The sequence below is a fragment of the Pocillopora damicornis genome, chromosome 11 (genome assembly GCF_964200805.1).
Source record: "Pocillopora damicornis chromosome 11, jaPocDami1.2, whole genome shotgun sequence".
Classification (NCBI taxonomy): Eukaryota; Metazoa; Cnidaria; class Anthozoa; order Scleractinia; family Pocilloporidae; genus Pocillopora; species Pocillopora damicornis.
The window spans coordinates 11,844,726-11,866,063 of NC_142680.1; the positions used below are offsets into that span (position 1 = coordinate 11,844,726).

The 21,338-nt window shown below is 36.3% G+C and overlaps 2 protein-coding genes across 7 annotated transcripts in view; both read right to left on the reverse strand.

Moving 5' to 3' along the window:
- Positions 1 to 21,338, reverse strand: part of LOC149037552 (endoplasmic reticulum metallopeptidase 1-like) — a 130,787-nt gene that overhangs the window by 84,304 nt on the left and 25,145 nt on the right. The gene's annotated exons all lie outside the window — the stretch shown is intronic.
- Positions 46 to 17,191, reverse strand: LOC149037559 (fibroblast growth factor receptor 1-A-like). Its single transcript, XM_089187755.1, has 22 exons — positions 17,016 to 17,191; positions 16,374 to 16,544; positions 15,542 to 15,715; positions 12,123 to 12,395; positions 11,384 to 11,707; positions 10,938 to 11,201; positions 10,480 to 10,764; positions 9,613 to 9,861; positions 8,526 to 8,771; positions 7,155 to 7,439; positions 6,095 to 6,376; positions 5,526 to 5,627; positions 5,162 to 5,177; positions 4,644 to 4,834; positions 4,100 to 4,216; positions 3,784 to 3,968; positions 3,316 to 3,435; positions 2,937 to 3,013; positions 2,796 to 2,836; positions 2,213 to 2,309; positions 1,777 to 1,873; positions 46 to 992 (listed from the first exon to the last, which is right to left on the reverse strand). Exons 1-22 carry the CDS (start codon positions 17,047 to 17,049, stop codon positions 840 to 842), a joined length of 3,783 nt encoding a protein of 1,260 aa, XP_089043881.1. The 5' UTR covers positions 17,050 to 17,191; the 3' UTR covers positions 46 to 839.

Consider the following 21,338-nt stretch of genomic DNA (forward strand, 5'->3'; position numbering starts at 1 on the left):
GCGGCTTAAATAGTGATATAACATTGTGAATACCGCCATACGGTACGCTTCTACTCTTTTATTGCAGATATCAAATAGAGTGTTTTACAAAATTTTAAATACAGCTTAGTGTTTCGATAATGTACAGAAATAAACGCTTATCCTTGCTCTAGCGACATTTCCACTTTGAAGTAAGCGGTTCATTTCATCATAGTAAAGGTCTGTCTATCAGCCACAACCCCTCTGAATAGCGCTCTCTGTTTCTTGCACGAGTCGAAAATATTGGAATAATAACTTAATTAATTTGATTTTAGAATCACTCTATTGAGACGGTTCTCTCCGTTTATGAAAAAGCATTTAACAATAACAACAAGAAAGTTAGAGTAAACATACCGATAGCGATGCACTTTTTTTGTTTTCTGATACCAATGACACAAAATTTAAGCAATTTACGACCCATGTAACACCATATTACAAGACATGTCACCAGTCTCGTCGATAAAGGACACGCTACTGAAAGATCCATGACTAAATCAACACTAAACTACTAAATATCTTACCAGGACTATATCACCAGCAGGGGACACTTCAATAACATGATTGCTAACAACTAGTCGTCTTGTTTCACCAATAACCTCCTTTTTTAAATATCCGGACTTTACCAGCTAAATCGAGTTATTTATCAATTGCGACTTAAGAAAAAACTGACTTAAAGGTGCCTCATCGAGGAAACAGCTTTGATTTATTATAACACAATAAGGCCCTTAAATTATCACCGTTATCACCAGTACATATTTTCTTCTAATACTTTATGCACTACAGAGTGCTTGGTTCCTAAGCAATATTCAAAATGACACTGTCTAACGACGGTCGCTGGCCCACTTTCCTAATCTCTTTGCCGCGGCGTTCCCTAGAGGTCGTGCACTTGGTTCGGCATCTTCACCTCCTAGATCTTCAACCTTGGAGTATTTGGTCGTGTCATAAGATCCCATGTCGAGCAGGTGCAGATATGTCTAAAGGGGAAAGCAATAAAAGAGGATTTTCATGATCGTCACAATGTTCTCTAACTTCAAGTCAAGAAGAAAATTTTAATGACTACTTCAAAGCACAGAAATGATCCTCGCTTTAAAGGCACAGAGTAATGCGTTTTCTTAGGCAGGTTGGTTGGTAGGTAGGAAGTTATGAATGTAGATGAGTAATTTGGTATTTTCAACTGAGTTGATAACGTGACGTATTGGCCACCGTAAAGAGTCTAAAAGCTGACGTTTCGAGCGTTAGAACTTTGCTATTTGCGCTGACGAAGGGCTAACGCTCGAAACGTCAGCTTTTAAAATCTTAAAGGTAGCCAATTTACGTTGTCAACACAGTTGAAAATACCAAATTACCCTGTTATACTCTCCCATCAACCTTTATTATGAATGTAGATGCTCAGGCAGTTGGGAAGCTAAGCAGCGGGAAGGGCGGAAGGAATGGTGATAGATGGGTTCGTAGGCATGGGACATCTTAGCGCGTTTTATGTTTAAATGTTTTAAAGCTTAAAAAACATCGATAAGCTGGGGCAAATAGTAAGAAACGTAACTACAGGCAGGAACCGTCAAAATGAAATCTCAAGGCACTGAAATTCCCGCAGGCGGCCGCAGCCGTAGTTAGAAGAAACCAATACAATCCTAAATCACTTCCATTAATCTGCTGAAACCAACTTTGAAAGAGTAGTGGTCTATGAAGTAATTTTGGAGGAATAAATAATCTAAGAGGCCTATTAGAACGTCAAGGACTTGTTCAAATCGTGCTACAAACCTCTTCACGAAGGTAGGTATCCATTCTTCTTCGAAGGTTTTCAAAGGGAGGACGAAAGTCGGGGTCAAAATTCCAGCACCTTTTCATTATAGCATACCTGGAACAAAGGAATGATGGTCAAAATAGACTGTGGTTTATGTAATATGTGATAAAAATCAACCATTACAGAAATCTTAAGAGAGCCCTGGGCAAATAATGACTAAAATGATGAGAAATGTCTGGCTGTAATAGCTGCAAATTCATCTTTTCAAAATTCTCGAGTGAAAAGACAACTTTTAACTGAACAAACTGGTGACCACTGTTAAATTTGTTTCATTTAGCAGAGCTCAGTAACGAAAGAAGAAATCAGATTAGACGAGAGAATGTGTTTTTCTTTGGGGTTAGGGGGATTGGGCGATTTAAAATGGAACATGGCAACTTGAAAGTCAAGACTCACAGTTTATCATCAACATGATCGGGCTTTGGAAGTTTGTATCCATGTGTGACTCGTGCAACCACATTCCCTTCTGTCCATCCCTCATATGGAATTCCTCCTGCGAAGAAATAAACAAATTGTGGCCGTGATACACCCGAATATTTCGTTTAAAAATGTTGAGATTTAAATCAGAGATATCCACTTCTAGTGCTTGACAGCAGCATTCGAAACTTGATGTTTCCTAGCCTGATGTTTTATGTAATTGATTACCACTTTTCTGCCAAGTAATTTGAAAGGTTTTTCGTCATTTAAAGTCGAACACAAAATGCCACTCGTCTTGGGTGATAGCCAGGGCAAGGAAAGTCCTGAAACAACGGTTCTCAGTTACAGAGAATGAAACTTCGACAAGCTGAGAAAAATTCATCATTGACGTAAACTTTGGCACAACAAGCTTTTCTGCCACAGCTCATCAAACTAACATCTGCCAATTGGGTCCTAAAGGCATTAACATTACTAACGAGTTCCAAAAATGATACCTACAACATTTCCAGACATAGACGGACGGGAAGTATAAATATTTTTTGTTGAACATAGTTTGACTTACCAATGGTAACTATCTCATACAGGACGATTCCGTAAGACCACCTGAAAAAATTTCGAAAAAGTGTTGCCGAGATATTCTCTAAGTGAGCATGTAAAGACAAAAACTAACGAGAGGGCCAGCTCAGTGCAAAAATATACATACACGTCACTCAAGGTGGAAAGTCCAGCGAAATTTCCCAACAAAATCTCTGGTGCAGTCCATTTGATTGGCAAACAGCCCTGCAACGACAGTTTGTTTAAAAATAAGTGTTTTAATACTAGCGAGTTAACAAAGGACATGCACGTAAACGTAAGGTGGCTGGTGTACCTCTTCCGAGACTTTTATGGAGTGTCAAAATTTAGCAAATGTCATAAATTTAAATGATAAAGTCAACTAACTCAATTGTATTCTATGGCATGGCAGAACGTGGAGCTATCCTCAGTTGGCAGTTAAGGTGAATTTTAGGCAGAATCAGAGCTAACCTTAGGAATATGTTTACAAGTGCCACCGCAAAAAAATTAAAGCAAAGACGATCTTCTACCTTTTTGGCATTTCCATGACCGTATTTGAAGCTTTGATATGCCATGCCAAAGTCGGTCACTTTGCACACATAGTTGTTATCAAGGAGGACGTTTCGAGCTGCCAGGTCACGATGGATTATCTACCCAAAGACAAAGATCCAAAATGTAAACTTGCTAACAAATGCATATCTTTTGTGAGATCTATCATGACCAGAGGGAAAATTATACAGACGTTTGCATGGGTTGTAAGAACTATTGTTCCTAGGGTGTTCATTACAGACCAAATATATACCAGAATGACTGCGACATTAGGTGACCCACTGACAATACCAAAGGAACTCTTGAGAAATATTGAGAATATGAAACCTGCTTCCGAAAAGATTCATATAATTTAGATATATCTATATTCAAGCAACTCAAAAGGTATAACAATCCCTTACAGATATTTCTGCGGTAAAATTGAATGTAGAAGCATTTTTGTTACTTACCCCCCTTGATCCAAGGAATACCATACCGGCGGCGATTTGTTTGGCAAATAGCACAAGGTCATAGTTGTTCAAAACTTGAGGCCTTCCTTCTCCAAGATAATACCGATCATTAATTCCTCGGCATTTTCTCATGTAACCAAGCAGGTCACCACATGGCAAATGTTCCATGATAAGGATCGGATGAACTTAAAATAACGAAAAGAAGGAACGAATCAGTAAAAACAAAAAAACAAACAAACAAACAAGCTAACAATCTCATACTCAGTTGAAATATTATTGCATATAATAAGAATGACGCCTTAAACTTAGCATGTACCTTGTCTAGTGACGCAGCCAATGAACTTCACTATGTTTGGCTGATTGCTGTCACCGAGAATTTTTCCCAGCTCGATCTCTCTCATCAAACATTTTCTTCCTTCCTCCCCTGCGGTGGCTACAATAAAAAGGAAATACTTTATAACTGAGGAAAAAATCCTTATTGACGAATTTTCTCGTGCTTAAGAAGCGAAATTTCGGGTGAGGATTTAGACCTCACACCTTAGGAGGTCTTTGAAACCCAGTTGTCGAAGCTCATAACTGCAAAAATGGAACCGGTCGGCGAGCGAATCCTTTCGAGGAATTCATATTTTCTTTGCCTCACGATTGTGGCACATGCCTGCCATCTTCAAATTTTTTATTGCTATTGATGCCTCTATTGTTTAATTGTTGCTTTTGTTATAAAAAATAACTTTGCACGAATCTCTTAGAGTGCCTTGGTCAACCTGAGATAAATGATTACTGGAAAGTGCAAAGTACCCGTGGTAAGAAACGCTAAGTACCCACCCAAGTGCTTTGAGGAGAGATAGTTGAATGGATCTTACGTGTAAAGCATTTAGCAGCAACTGTACGATTTCCAGGTCTGCCATTTGGAGAACTAAGAAGAGCTCTCCACACTGCTCCAAATGCCCCTCGCCCAATGACATCTTGAAGCAGGACACGGTTCACTTCAATCTCCCATTCATCCACTTCTACATTCAACAGCTCCATCTCAACTGCCTCCCCTTGACCAGGACTAAATATTATGAAAATCACACAATTTCTATTGCTAAATCAAAGTATAAGTGATCAAGGAAAAGAAGTTACGGAAACGTTTTGAGTTTCTTAATTATCTGACTGATTTCTTTAATTTATGGAAAAATAATCACTCTAGAAATGAAAAAGCAACATTTTCTTGTGCAGAAAAACTACAATTGTAGAACTACTCGTTCACACAGACTATCATTCAAGTTAACTTTCCAAATGGAATGGTTGACATAACAGTAAGATATAAACCCCAACTTCAATTTTTTTTCAAGAAACATTTCAGTTTGGTAAATAAAAGGCAAACTCATTGACTTACAGAGCGGTAGCAGCCGCTGTAGGTCCGATTGACAAATCAAAGAAAGAAATAAAGAAGGAAAAAAGCTTCTGCCTTAACTTTAATACTTAAATAAAAATTTGGTCAGTGGTTAATAGAAGATTATAAATCAGATAAAATCGCAAGACAAGAAACAGTAGAAACAGGCCTATAGTGCCTCAAGGGTTTTCATTTTCCTGCAAACCGAGATGATATTAATACCTAACGAATAGCGAACTTGAGGAGAACAATTGAAATACGAGGTGGAGTAAAAGTAAACATAAACTGGTCCAAGTTTTTGCTTCTCACACAACTTATTATTCTCTGGAAAAATTACCCAAAACAAGATATGAAGAAAGAGGTTTACCTGTCCTCCGACGTTTCCAAAAATAGCAGCCCATGAGCAAAATAACAATGACAGCAGCCATTGATCCAAAAATATAATACCACACCGGAAATGGACTCACAGCTGTTGGTGTAAGTTAAACACATGCTTCTTAGCCAAATGCCAAAGGTAGTAGATGTGATAATAAGGAAAAGGTTGTTACACAATATTAGCCAGCTCCTCTGGATACTTTTTTCGCTTGAGCCTAGCTGGCTCATTAGAAATGGCTACTGTTTCATGGCTGAGATTCAAAGAAAGGTAAATCAAAACTATCTGCTTTTTTGTTGAATAGATGTAGAGCAATTCCCTTTGCCAAATAGGAAACAAGCAATAATGGTGATAATTATTTGGGTATCTAAAGGTAGGTTCTACAGTATCTAACAGGCCAGGGGACCCATATTTTAATTATAGGCTTCCACCCGACATCCATACACGCATTCACACACTTAAAAAACAACATATAAAAGCAAAGAAAGACAAAACAAACAGAAAAAACGATTTACTGCTGTTAAATTTTAGATTGTTTCTACACTACAATACTGCCAACTTACGGTTGACTCTTATCATCACAATAGAGCGGGCCACATTTCCTACTCTGTCACGGGCTTCACAGGAATATTCACCACTGTCCTCCTCCATAACTTTTGCAATAATCAGATAACTTGTTGTCTCATCTAATTGCGTTTCAATGACTGCCCGTTCTTTTACTGGGTCTCCATCTTTTTTCCAAGTGATATTTACCGTTGCTTTGTTGACGCTGCAAGTTAACCTAAGCTTATCACCTTGGGTGAGCGTTGGATATGGTTTTGGAGTTACTTTGGCGGTGGGTTTTTCTGTGTTGAGAAAGAGATAATTTATACATAACTTGGTTTTCATTAAAAAAATTTACTCAAAATACCTCAGTAAGGTAATTATCAGAGAAACTAAGTGATTCGAAATCAACCCTCCAAATGGTACATACGGGGTATAACGTGCCAATTTGAGTGGAACTTGGCTTCAAAGACGTTTTAAAGAAGGTTTGAAATACTTGTCCAAAATGTTTCTGAAGATTTGCCAAAAGGGTCTCAGATCCCATTCAAAGATGCTTCTAAATAAACTGAGACCCGGCCCTTTGTTTTCTATTATAAAGACATATTGTCCTATACAAAGCTACAGATCATCTCAGTGATCATAAGCTTTTGGATCAAAATGATTAGAGTGACCATAACAAAATGTCACAAAGTGATTATATGAAAGAGTCATCTTAAACAACTGGTAAATGGTGCATGTGCAACAACTATCTTTCCCACAATTCATTGCGATATTTTTCACTCAGCTTGTATTTGCACTCTTTGACTCCATTGTCTTGGAGAAATTTCAGGGTTATCGAGACTCCATCTCATTCTTAACAAGCTATCAGTTCTTCTTGGGCAACCTCTAGCCACCAGCCACCATTTTCACCTCATATTTGGAAGGTATCTTTAATTATCATTGTTGCAACGGATCTATCGCCATCATTACCCTTATTGCTATTAAAATTAAGATTACTATAACTATCATTATTACGATCAACACCATCCCTGTCAGTATTACTATTATTATCATCGTAATCATTAAAATTATTGAACCTACCAAATACTTGAAGTATTGTGGAATAACTTGTTCCATTTGCTTTGTTTTTTGCTGTACACTTGTATGTTCCTTCCATTTTCTTTGTCGCTCTCTGTATTTTCAGGAATGATTCCTGGAATGAGTCTCCCTTAAAATTGTTTTCATTGATCCCCAGTGGAAGTTTACCGCCATCAAATGTCCAGGTCAGTTTTGGTGTTGGAACACCTGTGGCACGGCAAGTAAAGTTTACTGGGTCTCCATCAATAACAGATTGGTTTACCGGAGACAGTTTGATCTGAGGACACACTGAAAATAAAAAGAGCACAACTGATGTTCAACAAAGGTTCTCAAGATACAATCGAATAACCACAAGTAATCTGGCAGTACGAAGAGCAAATTTGGGAGTCTTCTAGTTTAAAATCTCTAAAATACAAAGCCAATAGTTTTGTTTAAACATGCGTGGAAACACTTTGTTTTCGTGTTTTATTGACTAACCTCTTTAACGTTGAGAGAAATTGAGACAGTTTAGGTAATCTTCGATAAATCTAAATTGTAATGTTTATTGGATTTAACCTATCGGTCCGATCGCCTTTGCGGGTTGAATTGCTGCCAGAATAAATTCGTTGAATTTCCGATCCATTATGTAAACAGGTTGCTGCGTCACTTTGAAGTCGCTTCAAGGTAGAATTTCTTCTAACAGCATCAACACCATATCAAGCAGACAAGAGTTTTGGGAATAACGAGAAATATCAATAGGGGAATTATCTACTGCAGTTGATACAATACAAAATTCCCCAAAATAATGAAGAATCTATTGAGGATCAGAAAGTGGACCGTGAGCAACTCCAATCTTCCGTCATTAGGATTTCGAGTCCTTAACGCGCAGATAGTGTCAAGATTACCTTAGGCATGAGCAGCATGCAGAGAATAGAGTAGGATAAAGTTAAGTGAGATAGGTACAATGAATGTGAAATTAGAAAAAATTAAGATTTAGACGACAAATAATAAGATTGGACTTTTTGTCACCAGCCTATCTCGGTAGCCTCGGAGGCAGGTTTTGGGAAAAAATGCTTGCTAAAGGTAAAATACACATCGTTAGTCATAAGACTCGACCCACAGATGCCCGAAAAGGTGATCTGCGGTTTCTCAAGCTTCAGGCAATTTTTATGTTTTTTTTTTGTTTTTTTTTTTAAGATGATGTTCTTCAGTGACTAGACTAGAATGCCTATCCATTTGCTCATGCCATAGCAAAGGCAGCACATTCTCCTCGTCTATTTAAGACCTTACGTTGGTCCAGTCAAGGGCTTGAACTATCGCACGGCAGTACAACACTCTACAACGTGAACTAACCAAGCACCGTTTGTAAATCTTCATAAAATTATTTTGATTTACCAGTAACATCGATCCAGAAGGAGATGTTAACTTTTCCAACCTTATTTTCAGCAGTACATTCATAGAAACCTCCATCGTCAAAAGTCACGCGCTTAATAACGAATGTATTGTTCCTACTAAGAGCTTTTCCATCCTTCGTCCAGTTGACAGATATTGGTGGATCACCCCTTTTAAAACAGTCTGTTTCGAGTGTGGAGTTTAGTGGGACTGAAAGATTCTTGAGTTCAGGATTTAGATGTGGTGGAACTACAAAGAAAGTCACGATGAGATAATATTAACAGATACAGAGAAAATATTGTCATGGCAGACATTTTGTTTTGGTTCCAACTCATTGTTCCAGCCAATGACTAACAAATAGCAGCCGTGTACTATATATGAGCTAAGAAACGAAAAGTTGGAAGCAAGCACCACACTTCTCAGTTTACTGAAGAATGATTCAACTACATGTTAAAGTGAGAGAAAAATATTTCCTATTGAACTTGTCAATGATCGTAAATCACTCGTGACTCTTCGCTTATGGATCAAGCTTGGAAAATTAATTACAAACCCATAACAACTAGTAAGGGTTTTCCTAAAAGTTCATTAAAATTCCCGGTGGAGATTCAGGCATCATGAGAGTTAAGACTATCATCCTCAGAGAAAATAAGAGCTACGCTATTGGTGGGAATATAGTGATGAGAAACAAGAATAAATTAGTTGAATGAAAAGCGCTCAACTAATTTATTCGTGTTTTCTCGTCACCACATTCCCACCAATAGCATAGCTCCACTGTCTGTGTGGAGAGTCAGGCACCATGCAGGCGAGGCCTGTCATCCAAGAGGATACGACAGAAATGATCTTGCTCAACTAACCAGCAGTACATACGTATGATATCGATTTGCAGTTCAAAATTTAAAGTAAATGTTAAAAGAAGGAAGAGATTTCAAGAAGAAAACCCTCTAACTAGATGGAGGTATTTCCTCACTCAAGAAGATGGCACAATGATCCTGGCCAGTGCCTTAACCCACTGCAATTAGTCCAGAGTCTATCCCACCGCAGCTGACACAACTGAATGATTTAAAATCCAGTTTTAGACTCAACAACTCACCTTTAACAGAAATATAGATGGTTTCAACATAAATTCCACCAGGATTTTTCGCTTCACAGGTATACAGACCTGTGTCTTTCTCTGTTATCTTAAGAAAGGAGAGAGACATGTTGTGTCCTTCAGATAAGTTATTCTTAAGCCAAGTTATCTGTGGCTGAGGCTGACCTTGAATGATTTTACAAGTCAAAGTCACAGTGTCTCCTTCTCTGGTTAGATTGTTTGCTCCTGAAATTCTCACCTCTGGTAGAACTTTGAATAAACAAGTAAAAAAGTTAAAACACAGTGGCTTTAGTTATACACACATAATACGAATATCCTAAAGGGCAATTTCCTTTTTGGGTTACTAACATCAGTCTATAAATTAGACAAAGCATTTTCATCTGACTAATTTGAATAACCAGATGAAAGTCCTTTCCGAATGGCTAAAAACAGCAAATGATAGGAACATACAAGGTGACCTTGCAGAAATGCCTATCAGAAAAAAATTAAAAGCCCTTCAGAAAAAAGTAACAAAGATTGTTTTAACCTCAATAAATGAAATCAGAAACCCATCTTACCAGCATTATCTACATGCAGCTGAACTACTTAATGACTAAATTCTTACGATCAGCTATTGATATTTACCAATAATGTTTAGCTTCATCTTTAATATATTTTAGACTGCATTTTGTACTATTCATATTTTAGAGTAAATATTTTAGTCGTTTAATTTTTGTATTTTGTATTAGTCTGTGTTCCCTTATTAGCATGGATTCCTCAGGCTTCATGGTTTGACACTAAAATAAAGTTTTTATCACTATTTTTACTCTTGTTATGTGTTGGTATAATGACTGAACCAGTTTCAGATTTTTCCAATAACTCACTCACCTATAACAGACACATTTACGCTTTTTTGTCTGCTTGTGACCCTTTTTGATCCTTTATTTTGTGTCATGGTACATCTGTATGTGCCACCGTCTTCAGGGTGAACAGGATCAATCTGTAGACTGCCACTGGGAATTTGAGTGACTCTTCTCCCATCAGGTACTAACTTTTCTCCTTGTTTCCTCCAAGTTATCTGTGGATGTGGTGTTCCTTCAGCACCACAGTTTATAATACCAGATGTGTAAGCAGTGAGGCTCTGCTGGTCTCTTGTGTTCTCAGTGAATCTTGCTGTTGAAATAAATAAAGAAAATAACCACTTGCTGAAGCCGCAATGAAGAAAAGCTAACTAGTCCCTATTGTGTGTCTATATTGTGAGTGCCGGGCACATTTACTGTTATGTTAACTTACTCTACAATGAGGCAATTAAGGTCTTCTAAATATGTTGAAAAGGATTTTCCTACCATTAATGTAAACCGTGTAATACTGAACATTTTCCAGTCTGAGGCATTCATATGTTCCTCCATCAGACAACTGCACATTTTCTATGACCAGTTTACCATCTTCTGTGGTCTTGACCCTCTTAGAAGAAGAATTCATCCCTTGCACCTTTTGACCATTAATGACCCATTTTGCAAAACTGGTTTTGTTACGTATTGAGCAGTGCAGGATTTCATTGCTGCCAATATCAAAGTAAAGATTCTCTTTTCCCAATACTTCTTTGTTCTCTGAAAGAAATGTTTTCAAGTAGCACAATTATCAGTTCATTCTGTCTCAGTATTTTGGCATTAGTTTGTTTCAAAACTAATAACATCTTGATCTTTGATGTTTAACTTTAAACACGTGACTATTCACGAGGACCAGTCACCTTTAGGAATTTCCACCTCGACGTTATTAATATCTTACTTACTTGGTTGACACAGTGCTTGAGAACCTTTGCCATCTCCTCGACATTGACCAGGGACATTTAACTTTCCATCAGTGCGTGCACAAGATGCAAGTTCTACCTCCTCTCCATTGCAGGAAACATCCACCATTACAGAAGTAATGTTTCCATCCTCTACGTTTGAGCCAATGAATTCAGCAAGAGCCTCTTCAAAGCCAAGTTGATGGCAAATAACTTGGGCATCATTGAAATCCCATCCATTGGTACAAATTTTTCCCCATTTCCCTTTGTAAAATACTTCCACTCTACCACCATACTCTACATTTGCACCATTCAAGCGAACGGGAACTTATAAAGTCACAAAATATTGGGAAGAAAGGAAGAAATATGGATAAGAGAAGGAGACAGCAGGATTAGGAAGAAATTTAAAAGTGCAAGGTGTTCATACAGGTTTAGAAATCCAATTTAGATGTACGGGTTCTTTGATGGGCAGCTGTTCAGGTATCATTTTTGGGCCTCTTTACACCTTCAACAATTTAAATTATTCCTTAAAAAAAAACCTAATTGTCAATATATATAATATTTTTTTAGAGAGCAGTCTTCAAGAAAACACTAGTACATAATCAATTACCAAAGCAAGAAAGGATGTTTTGGTGAGGTCTACCACTGGAATTATGATCGAGTCTATAAGGGTACCTAGAATAGGATGTACAGACTGAAATAGATCTGACAACAGATTCCAAAATGCATAATTGATTAATACCTTTGCAGAATTGCAGTTTGTTTGAGAAGCTTCCTTCACATTTAGTCAAAATGGTGGTGCAGTTGAAATTAGTAGATGTCTCTGATACATTGCCACTGTCTTCATACCATCTACCATAATCACTGCTGTTAGAGTATCCCATTGCCATGCATGTCAAATCTACTTCAACTTTATTCCACGTACTGGTGCAAAGCTTTTTCCAGCTGCTGTTTGTATGGATTTCCATTGTACCAACTGATGGGTTGTTCTTCGTTTTAAAGCGCAGTGGAAATACTGATGAAAGAAATAATACAAAAGTATATGTACATCTTGAGAAGCCCTCTTCACGATTCTACAAATTTTAATTATTTTGTTGATGATTGCCCCAAATAGGTACTTAGTTTCATATGTTAATACCAATTCTAAGAGAGTTAGAAACATAATCATCAGGCTCAAATTAAATAGTATCTTTCAGGACCAGTTTAAAAAAAGAAAATAATAGATACTGCTCACATCAGACATCCCATACTATTCTATCAAGAAACTAAATATTTCAGTAGTGATTGACAAGAAATTTAGCGCTAAATGCTTACGAATGACAACAGTGCACACTGTGATGAGGAAAATAACAATATAAATGATGATACTAAAGTAACATAAACATTTGCAATAATAGTAATAAGGATTGTATGATAATAATCAGGCGGTGTACACACTCTGATTGTGTTGCATGATGGTCGTAAAATGAAAAGTGAGTCATTTACATCATGTTGTGGTTGAGTGACCATTTCTTGTGGCAGCAAGATAGTGTGAATAGATGTTGAATGTAATGGGGATTCACTGCTGTTGCCGTTCCTTTGAAAGTTAAAAAGCGTTGATAGGCCTGCGCAACTCCTGTTATTCCTTCGTGACAAACTTGTTGTTAGGAGGCAATTGAAGAGATTCAGAAAGAATTGAAACTGCAGCCTTGGCTAAGAATCTATTCATTTGGCAGCAGTTACACCCACAGCCAATGGCTGTGTGAATAATATCAAATTCCCGAGTTATTTAATAGGGAATCAACCCTTGTCATGCAAACTCATTACAAAGAGACAGCTACCTTCTTATACGAGTTATTTCTCATGTCATACACTTAAAGGTGTAAATACGGGATTCACAAAGGGAGAAGCGTTACGCCTTCTAAGACCAAATTCGTCACGCTCAACGTTTAATAAAAAAACATACAGATTTTCAAATATACTTAAAAGAATAGAGAATACTTAAAATAAGGTTTTGAAAACCATATCTCTGGAGTTATCTTCTGTGGGAGAGACAGTATATTTGAAAACAAAGAAAATAGCGCGCACACATGAAAATATTACCTTTTGTAACACGATCTCATTCGGCTTTGCCAAACCTCAAGGACATACAGACAGGGAGATTACACCTTAAAAACTAACCCTTATTATCACATCACAGAGGCAAGTCATTAAAAGATATATTTATAACAGCTAAGTTTTCAGGTCAGAAGATTTAAAAACACAAGCGTTCACAAGCCTATCAACACCTTTTCACGATCGACTGCATTTTGCTTTCCGGCTTACCAGGCGTGTCGCCATATGCATTGTAGAGTTATTCAGTGGCCAAGTGACTTCTTTCATCGCTCTAATTCAACTGTCCTTCATTCAGTGATCAAGATAGTAGATTTACCATACAACACTCACGATTAGTTAATTTGCTTCTACTTAGGAAAGTAGATTTACTACACAATTGAGTATACAATAGTAACGCTGTGTAACGCAACAATAGGCCTTTTTTTGGTCATAATCGGTCTCAAACACTAGCACTTAAAATGCGCAAAACGCGTGTACCGAGTGGAGAGTGTTTAGTCAGAGCTGTTGAAGAAGGATCAAAGCGGCCATCCAAATCTTTGAAAGGCTCCAAACTACGACGTACATCAAATTTGACCTTTTCGAAAACTGGTCTCAAATTACATACTAAAAAACAGTGATTGCGTTTGTCCTTGAGAACCATAGAATACGCGACAAATAGGTAAAAAAATACTTTTCCACATTCAGAATAAACCAGGTTATATTTACCTAATGGAATGTTCAGTCAAAATCTGCCGATTTCTGCCGATTTCTGCCGCTTTCACCGCCATATTGAAAATAAAGCTACCCCAATGCAACGTAATCGGAGTGCGCACACCGCCTGGATAATAATAATGATAACGATGATGATCCTGATGATAATAATAAGTGAGAAAATGATAATGATGATGGTAATGAAAACAACTTTATGCAAGCACAAGCGGCCCAAAGTCCAGCTGTGAGATGATCATCTTACGCAATAACAGTCGTGGCGAAATTATAAGAGTTTGTATGGGAATATTTACGACCGCTCTATGGAATTAAAAAGTACGTCGAATTCTCAGTAAAAATACCTCACCTTCCACAGCGTATCACTTGTTATCTGACCGCTTACTTCGATGAAAAGAACCCATTTTAGCGAGTTGTCCATTTCGAGGTTTTCCGCGTACATAAGAAAAGCCCAAGGCTGAACACTCCATTTCCGAACGCCCGATCCGAGAAGCGAAAAATCCCAGCGAAAAATGGCCTTGCTTGGTAACTCTGCCTCCTTTTTAAACTGGGCCTCGCCGGGGACCACACCGTAACTTGGCACCCATGGTGCTGGTCCCTGGCGATATTCAATTTGAAAAGGAAGCAGGGCTACCAAGCTGGTTTTCAACGGTCGTGTGTCAAGGTTGATGTGTACGAAGGCTTGCAGAAAACTTTAAACTGGACATTTCTGAGGCAAACTGCGGTTTAGCGTCGGTTGCACGGGAAAGATTGAGTTTGTAGTGAGTTGAAATGAAACCAAAGTATATGTGCTTGGATTCTGCCTTGGATTTGTGGCCGCCCGGTCATTTTGCGCGGGAATTTTTCGCGGGAATTTTTCGCTTCTCGGATCGGACGTTCGGAAATGGAGTGTTCAGAAGTGGGCTTTTCTTACGTACGTGGGAAACCTCGAAATGGACAACTCGCTAAAAGGGGTTCTTTTCATCAAAGTAAAGGGTCAGGTAACAAGTAATACTCTGTGGAAGTAAGGTAAGGTATTTTTATTGAGAATTTGACGTATTTTTTAATTCCTTCAAGCGTTCGTAAATATTCCCATACAAACTCCTATAATTCCGCCATGACTGTTATTGCGCAAGATGATCATCTAAGAGCTGGAGCTTGGGCCGCCTGTGATTCAAGCTGCGATGTAATGCTAATTTTGGACAAGGTCAATTTATTAGTATGTAGATTAAACGACAACGGCTTTTGACAGGACTTAGCCTTTATAAAATGTGGGGTTCAACTATGATTAGACTTCGGACCATCCATGATGTCTGTATTTCAATTAATGTTACCCTTTTTAACTAAAACTCTGACACACTGATTTTACCATCTGTATGTTACCTTCGTGGCAGCGGGACATTTTGTTACATTCCCTTACAAGTGCTCTGCTCCCATTACAATGTTCCCCGCCATATGCTGGTTCTGGATTGGAACATTCTCTAAACCTTAGTTGTATGCCACTGACTGTTTTAGTGCAGATACTCCAGGGACTCCACTCACTCCAACCACCATTGACTAACAATGTTTCAAGAGTACGCCATTAAGAAACAACTTAAAAACTTTAAAACTCGCCCTTGTAATCCACCCCCTCAAGTTACATTGCAGCTCTCTAATGCTCCCCAGGATGACAAGCCACCATTAACTCTCATCATATCAGAGGTTAACATGATTAACAAGTTAATTATATTATAAAATGAAGAACTGCCTGTGGATATTGCAAATTGCTTGCATATATATTGCCAATTCATTCAACATTTTGACCGTTTCAAATAAGAATAAGGAATGAAAGAAACTTTACAAAATCTAAATACCAGCATATTGTAGAACCCTTACAGCTACTAAACATTGATATCCACATTGATATTGCAAATTGCATGCGTATATAATGCTGATTCATTAAACCTTTTGAACGAAGAAAATAAAGATAAGGCATGAACAGAACTTTAACAAATCTAAATGGCAGCGTATGGTAAAAACCTTGCAACTACTAAACATTGATATCTAAAAAACTATGTAAACTGAACTAAAGGTGCATGGAGCACCAGGAACCAGCCAAATTAATAATTAAAATGATAAAAGATTGTTGGTTTAACACTGATTACACCATGAACTATATTTATATCAGAACTTTAATGACTGACAAGTTAAAGTGACACCGATTACACACTCTCACCTGGACAATGATTTGTGTTGCAAGATTGACTCCTGCTACTACTTCCATAGCATCTCCTTCCACCCCTATGTGGGGGAGGATTTGTACAACTGCGCTCTTGGTACTGCGACCCACCACCACAGGTTAGGCTGCACCTCCCCCATGACCTCCATGATGACCAGCCACCATGAACTATATTAATATCAGTCAACTATAATGACTGACAAGTTAAAGTGACTCTAAATAGAAGAACTGCCTACCAATATTGCAAATTGCATGCAGATATATTGCTAATTCATTCAACATTTTAACCGTTTCAAATAAGAATAAGGCATGAAAGAAACTTTACAAAATCTTAATACCAGCATGTGGTAGAAACCTTGCAACTACTAAAAATTGACACCTACATTGATATTGCAAAATGTATGCATATACAATGCTCATTCATTAAACTTTTTGAATGAAGCATATAAAGATAAGGCAATGACTAGAACTTAACCAAATCTAAATAGCAGCTTATGGTAAAAACCTTGCAACTACTAAACATTGATTTCTAAAAAACTATGTAATTAATTTAAAGATACATGGAGCACCTGGAACCAGCAAAATTAATAATCAAAATGATGAAAGATTATTGTTTTAACACTGATTACACACTATTACCAGGACAATAATTGGTGTTGCAAGATTGTCTCATGCTATTACGTCCATAGCAAGACCATCCATCCCCACTTGGGGGAGGATTTGTACAACTGCACCTTCGGTACTGTGACCCACCACCACAGGTTTGGCTGCACCTCCCCCATGACCCCCAGGATGACCAGCCACCATTAACTATATTTATATCAGAACTTTACATGATTTACAAGTTAAAGTGACTCTAAATAGAAGAACTGCATGTCCTTATTGCAAATTGCATGCAAAAAACATTGCCCATTCATTTAAGTTTTTCACTATATCAAATTTAAAAAAACTATAAGACCTCATGAGTTGTAACCATGGTAACAGATGGCTGGTATTTTCCATGCTCACCTGCGTGCTATGGAGAATACGCATACCAATATGTTAGGGTGTCAAAGGTTAAAGAATGATGATTGTGAGAGATGTACAGACGATTTCAGCCATTTTTTAGGACTTAAATATGAATAATAAATATAATGTGATATAGTGTGAGGAAAAGTCATTTTTCTTATATCAATATTGATAGTTTGAAAATCACTTTTTGATCTTACTCCATTCCAAAGGAAATTACCTTTTTGTACTTTTTTGTAGCAAAAAATGTATAGAGGACTTAAATGATAATTAAAATGATGCGAAGAAAAGTCATTTTCATTATATTAATAATAGTATTATTTTGAAATCACTGATGATCTGTCCTTTTTGGTGGGCTCTCATGGGCATGATAACTTTAAAGGATTAATCAATTATGAGGATGTCTTTAGACTTGATCAATACTGCATAAAACGGTAGCTATTTCACCATATCCTCATCAAAAAGAATAAGCCGAGTTCTCGTTAAAGAGATAGTATTATTTGTTGAAAAAAAGTAATCATCAATACTGATGTTAGGGTGTCAAAGGTTAAAGAATGATGAATGTGATAGATGTACAGGCATAATAGTAATATTTTGAAATCACTGATGATCTGTCCTTTTTGGTGGGCTCTCATGGGCATGATAACTTTAAAGGATTAATCAATTATGAGGATGTCTTTAGACTTGATCGATACTGCATAGAACGGTAGCTATTTCACCATATCCTCATCAAAAAGAATAAGCCAAGTTCTCGTTAAAGAGATAGTATTATTTGTTGAAAAAAAGTAATCATCAATACTGATGTTAGGGTGTCAAAGGTTAAAGAATGATGAATGTGATAGATGTACAGGCATAATAGTAATATTTTGAAATCACTGATGATCTGTCCTTTTTGGTGGGCTCTCATGGGCATGATAACTTTAAAGGATTAATCAATTATGAGGATGTCTTTAGACTTGATCGATACTGCATAGAACGGTAGCTATTTCACCATATCCTCATCAAAAAGAATAAGCCAAGTTCTCGTTAAAGAGATAGTATTATTTGTTGAAAAAAAGTAATCATCAATACTGATGTTAGGGTGTCAAAGGTTAAAGAATGATGAATGTGATAGATGTACAGGCATAATAGTAATATTTTGAAATCACTGATGATCTGTCCTTTTTGGTGGGCTCTCATGGGCATGATAACTTTAAAGGATTAATCAATTATGAGGATGTCTTTAGACTTGATCGATACTGCATATAACGATGGCTATTTCACCATATCCTCATCAAAAAGAACAAGCCAAGTTCTTGTTAACCATTAAGTAAATTATGAAGATACCTACTACCTGATTCGTTCCACAAAATCCACATGAAAAGTAAAGAATTAGTATAATTATTTGTTGAAAGAAAGTAATCGTCTGAAAAGTTAATTTCATTCATTCTTATATTGAAGAGTTAGAAGAATCCTTGATAGAGTTCTCAATCAAAGTAAGAAGATTCAATTTAAAAAAACAACAAACTTAATTTGAAAGTAACATGAAATCACCACACTACAGGATGCTCATTAATTATCATGTAAACAAGTAATGTAAATCAGTAAAACAGCCAGGCTCATATTTTAAACCAATTTTATTCTGATCAGATAGCATTAATATGAAAGGAAATCAGTTTGCTATGATTAAAGTGGTCACGTTCCTGCACCAAAGAATATATCATGGACTTTAATAATAATTATAAGCATGTGATATAATGTAAAGAAAAGTAATATTTTATATCAATAAGGATAGTACTTTGAAATCACTGGTGGTCCATGCCATCTGATTGGCTCTCATGGACATGACGAGCATCATAAGATGGGTTAATTATGAAGATGTGATTAGACCTTGATTAATACTGCATATTATAGTAGTTACTGCACCATATCCTCATGAAAAGGAACAAATCACATTCTCATTAACCATAAAGTAAGGTATGAAGATACTTACTAGCTGATTTGTTCCACAAAATCCACATAAAAAGTAAAGAGATAATATTATTTGTTAAAAAAAGTAATCATCTGAAAAGTTAATTTCAATCATTCTTATATTGAAGAGTTAGCAGAATCCTTGATAGAATTCTCAATCAAAGTAAGAAGATTCAATTTAAAAAAAACAACAACCTTAATTTGAAAGTAAAATGAAATCACCACACTACGGGATGCTCATTAACTATCATGTCAACAAGTAATGTAAATCAGCAAAACAGCCAGGCTCGTATTTTAGCCAATTTTATTCTGGTCAGATAGCATTAATATGAAAGGAAATTAGGGTTTTTTGCTATGATTAAAGTAATCATGTTCTCGCACCAAAGAATATATCATGGACTTAAATAATAATTATAAGCATGTGATATAATGTAAAGAAAAGTAATATTTTATATCAATAAGGATAGTACTTTGAAATCACTGGTGGTCCATGCCATCTGATTGGCTCTCATGGACATGACGAGCATCATAAGATGGATTAATTATGAAGATGTGATTAGACCTTGATTAATACTGCATATTATAGTAGTTACTGCACCATATCCTCATGAAAAGGAACAAATCACATTCTCATTAACCATAAAGTAAGGTATGAAGATACTTACTAGCTGATTTGTTCCACAAAATCCACATAAAAAGTAAAGAGATAATATTATTTGTTAAAAAAAGTAATCATCTGAAAAGTTAATTTCAATCATTCTTATATTGAAGAGTTAGCAGAATCCTTGATAGAATTATTCTCAATCAAAGTAAGAAGATTCAATTTAAAAAAAACAACAACCTTAATTTGAAAGTAAAATGAAATCACCACACTACGGGATGCTCATTAACTATCATGTAAACAAGTAATGTAAATCCGCAAAACAGCCAGGCTCATATTTTAAACCAATTTTATTCTGGTCAGATAGCATTAATATGAAAGGAAATTAGGGTTTTTTGCTATGATTAAAGTAATCATGTTCTCGCACCAAAGAATATATCATGGACTTAAATGATAATAATAAATATAATGTGATATTATGTAGAGAAAAGTCATTTTTATTATATCAGTAGGGATAGTATTTTGAAGTCACTGGTGATCCATGCCATCTGATTGGCTCTCATGGACATGATGAACATCATAAGATAGATTAATTACGAGGATGTGATTAGAACTTAATCAATACTGCATATTATGGTAGTTACTGCACCATATCCTCATGAAAAGTAAACAAGTCACATTCTAATTAACAATTGAGTAAAGTAGGAAGACACTTACATACTGATTAGTTCCACAAAATCCACATAAAATGTAATTGGATTATAATAATTAATAAAAGAAAGTAATCATCTGAAAATTTAATTTTATTCTCAAATTTAAGAGGTGGCAGAATCCTTGATACAGGACTTAAATGATAATAATAAATATAATGTGAAGAAAAGTCATTTTTCTTATATTATTATAGTATTATTTTGAAATCACTGATGATCTGTCCTCTCTATTGGGCTCTTATGGGCATGATAACTTTATAGGATTGATCAGTTATGAGGATGTCCTTAGATTGATACTGCGGTAAGAATAGTATTTGTGTAGGATGTAAAGAAAAGTAATATTTTATATCAATAAGGATAGTATTTTGAAATCACTGGTGGTCCATGCCATCTGATTGGCTCTCATGGACATGACGAGCATCATAAGATGGATTAATTATGAAGATGTGATTAGACCTTGATTAATACTGCATATTATAGTAGTTACTGCACCATATCTTCATGAAAAGGAACAAATCACATTCTCATTAACCATAAAGTAAGGTATGAAGATACTTACTAGCTGATTTGTTCCACAAAATCCACATAAAAAGTAAAGAGATAATATTATTTGTTAAAAAAAGTAATCATCTGAAAAGTTAATTTCAATCATTCTTATATTGAAGAGTTAGCAGAATCCTTGATAGAATTCTC

Excerpts from the sequence above, each read along its gene's own strand:
- LOC149037559 (XM_089187755.1), bottom strand. The coding sequence starts at position 17,049 with ATGAGACAATCTTGCAACACCAATTATTGTCCTG. Across the intron at positions 15,716-16,373 it reads CAACACAAATCATTGTCCAG|TCAATGGTGGTTGGAGTGAG; the intron begins GTGAGAGTGTGT and ends AAACATTGTTAG. Across the intron at positions 5,628-6,094 it reads TGTGATGATAAGAGTCAACC|CTGTGAGTCCATTTCCGGTG; the intron begins GTAAGTTGGCAG and ends TTACACCAACAG.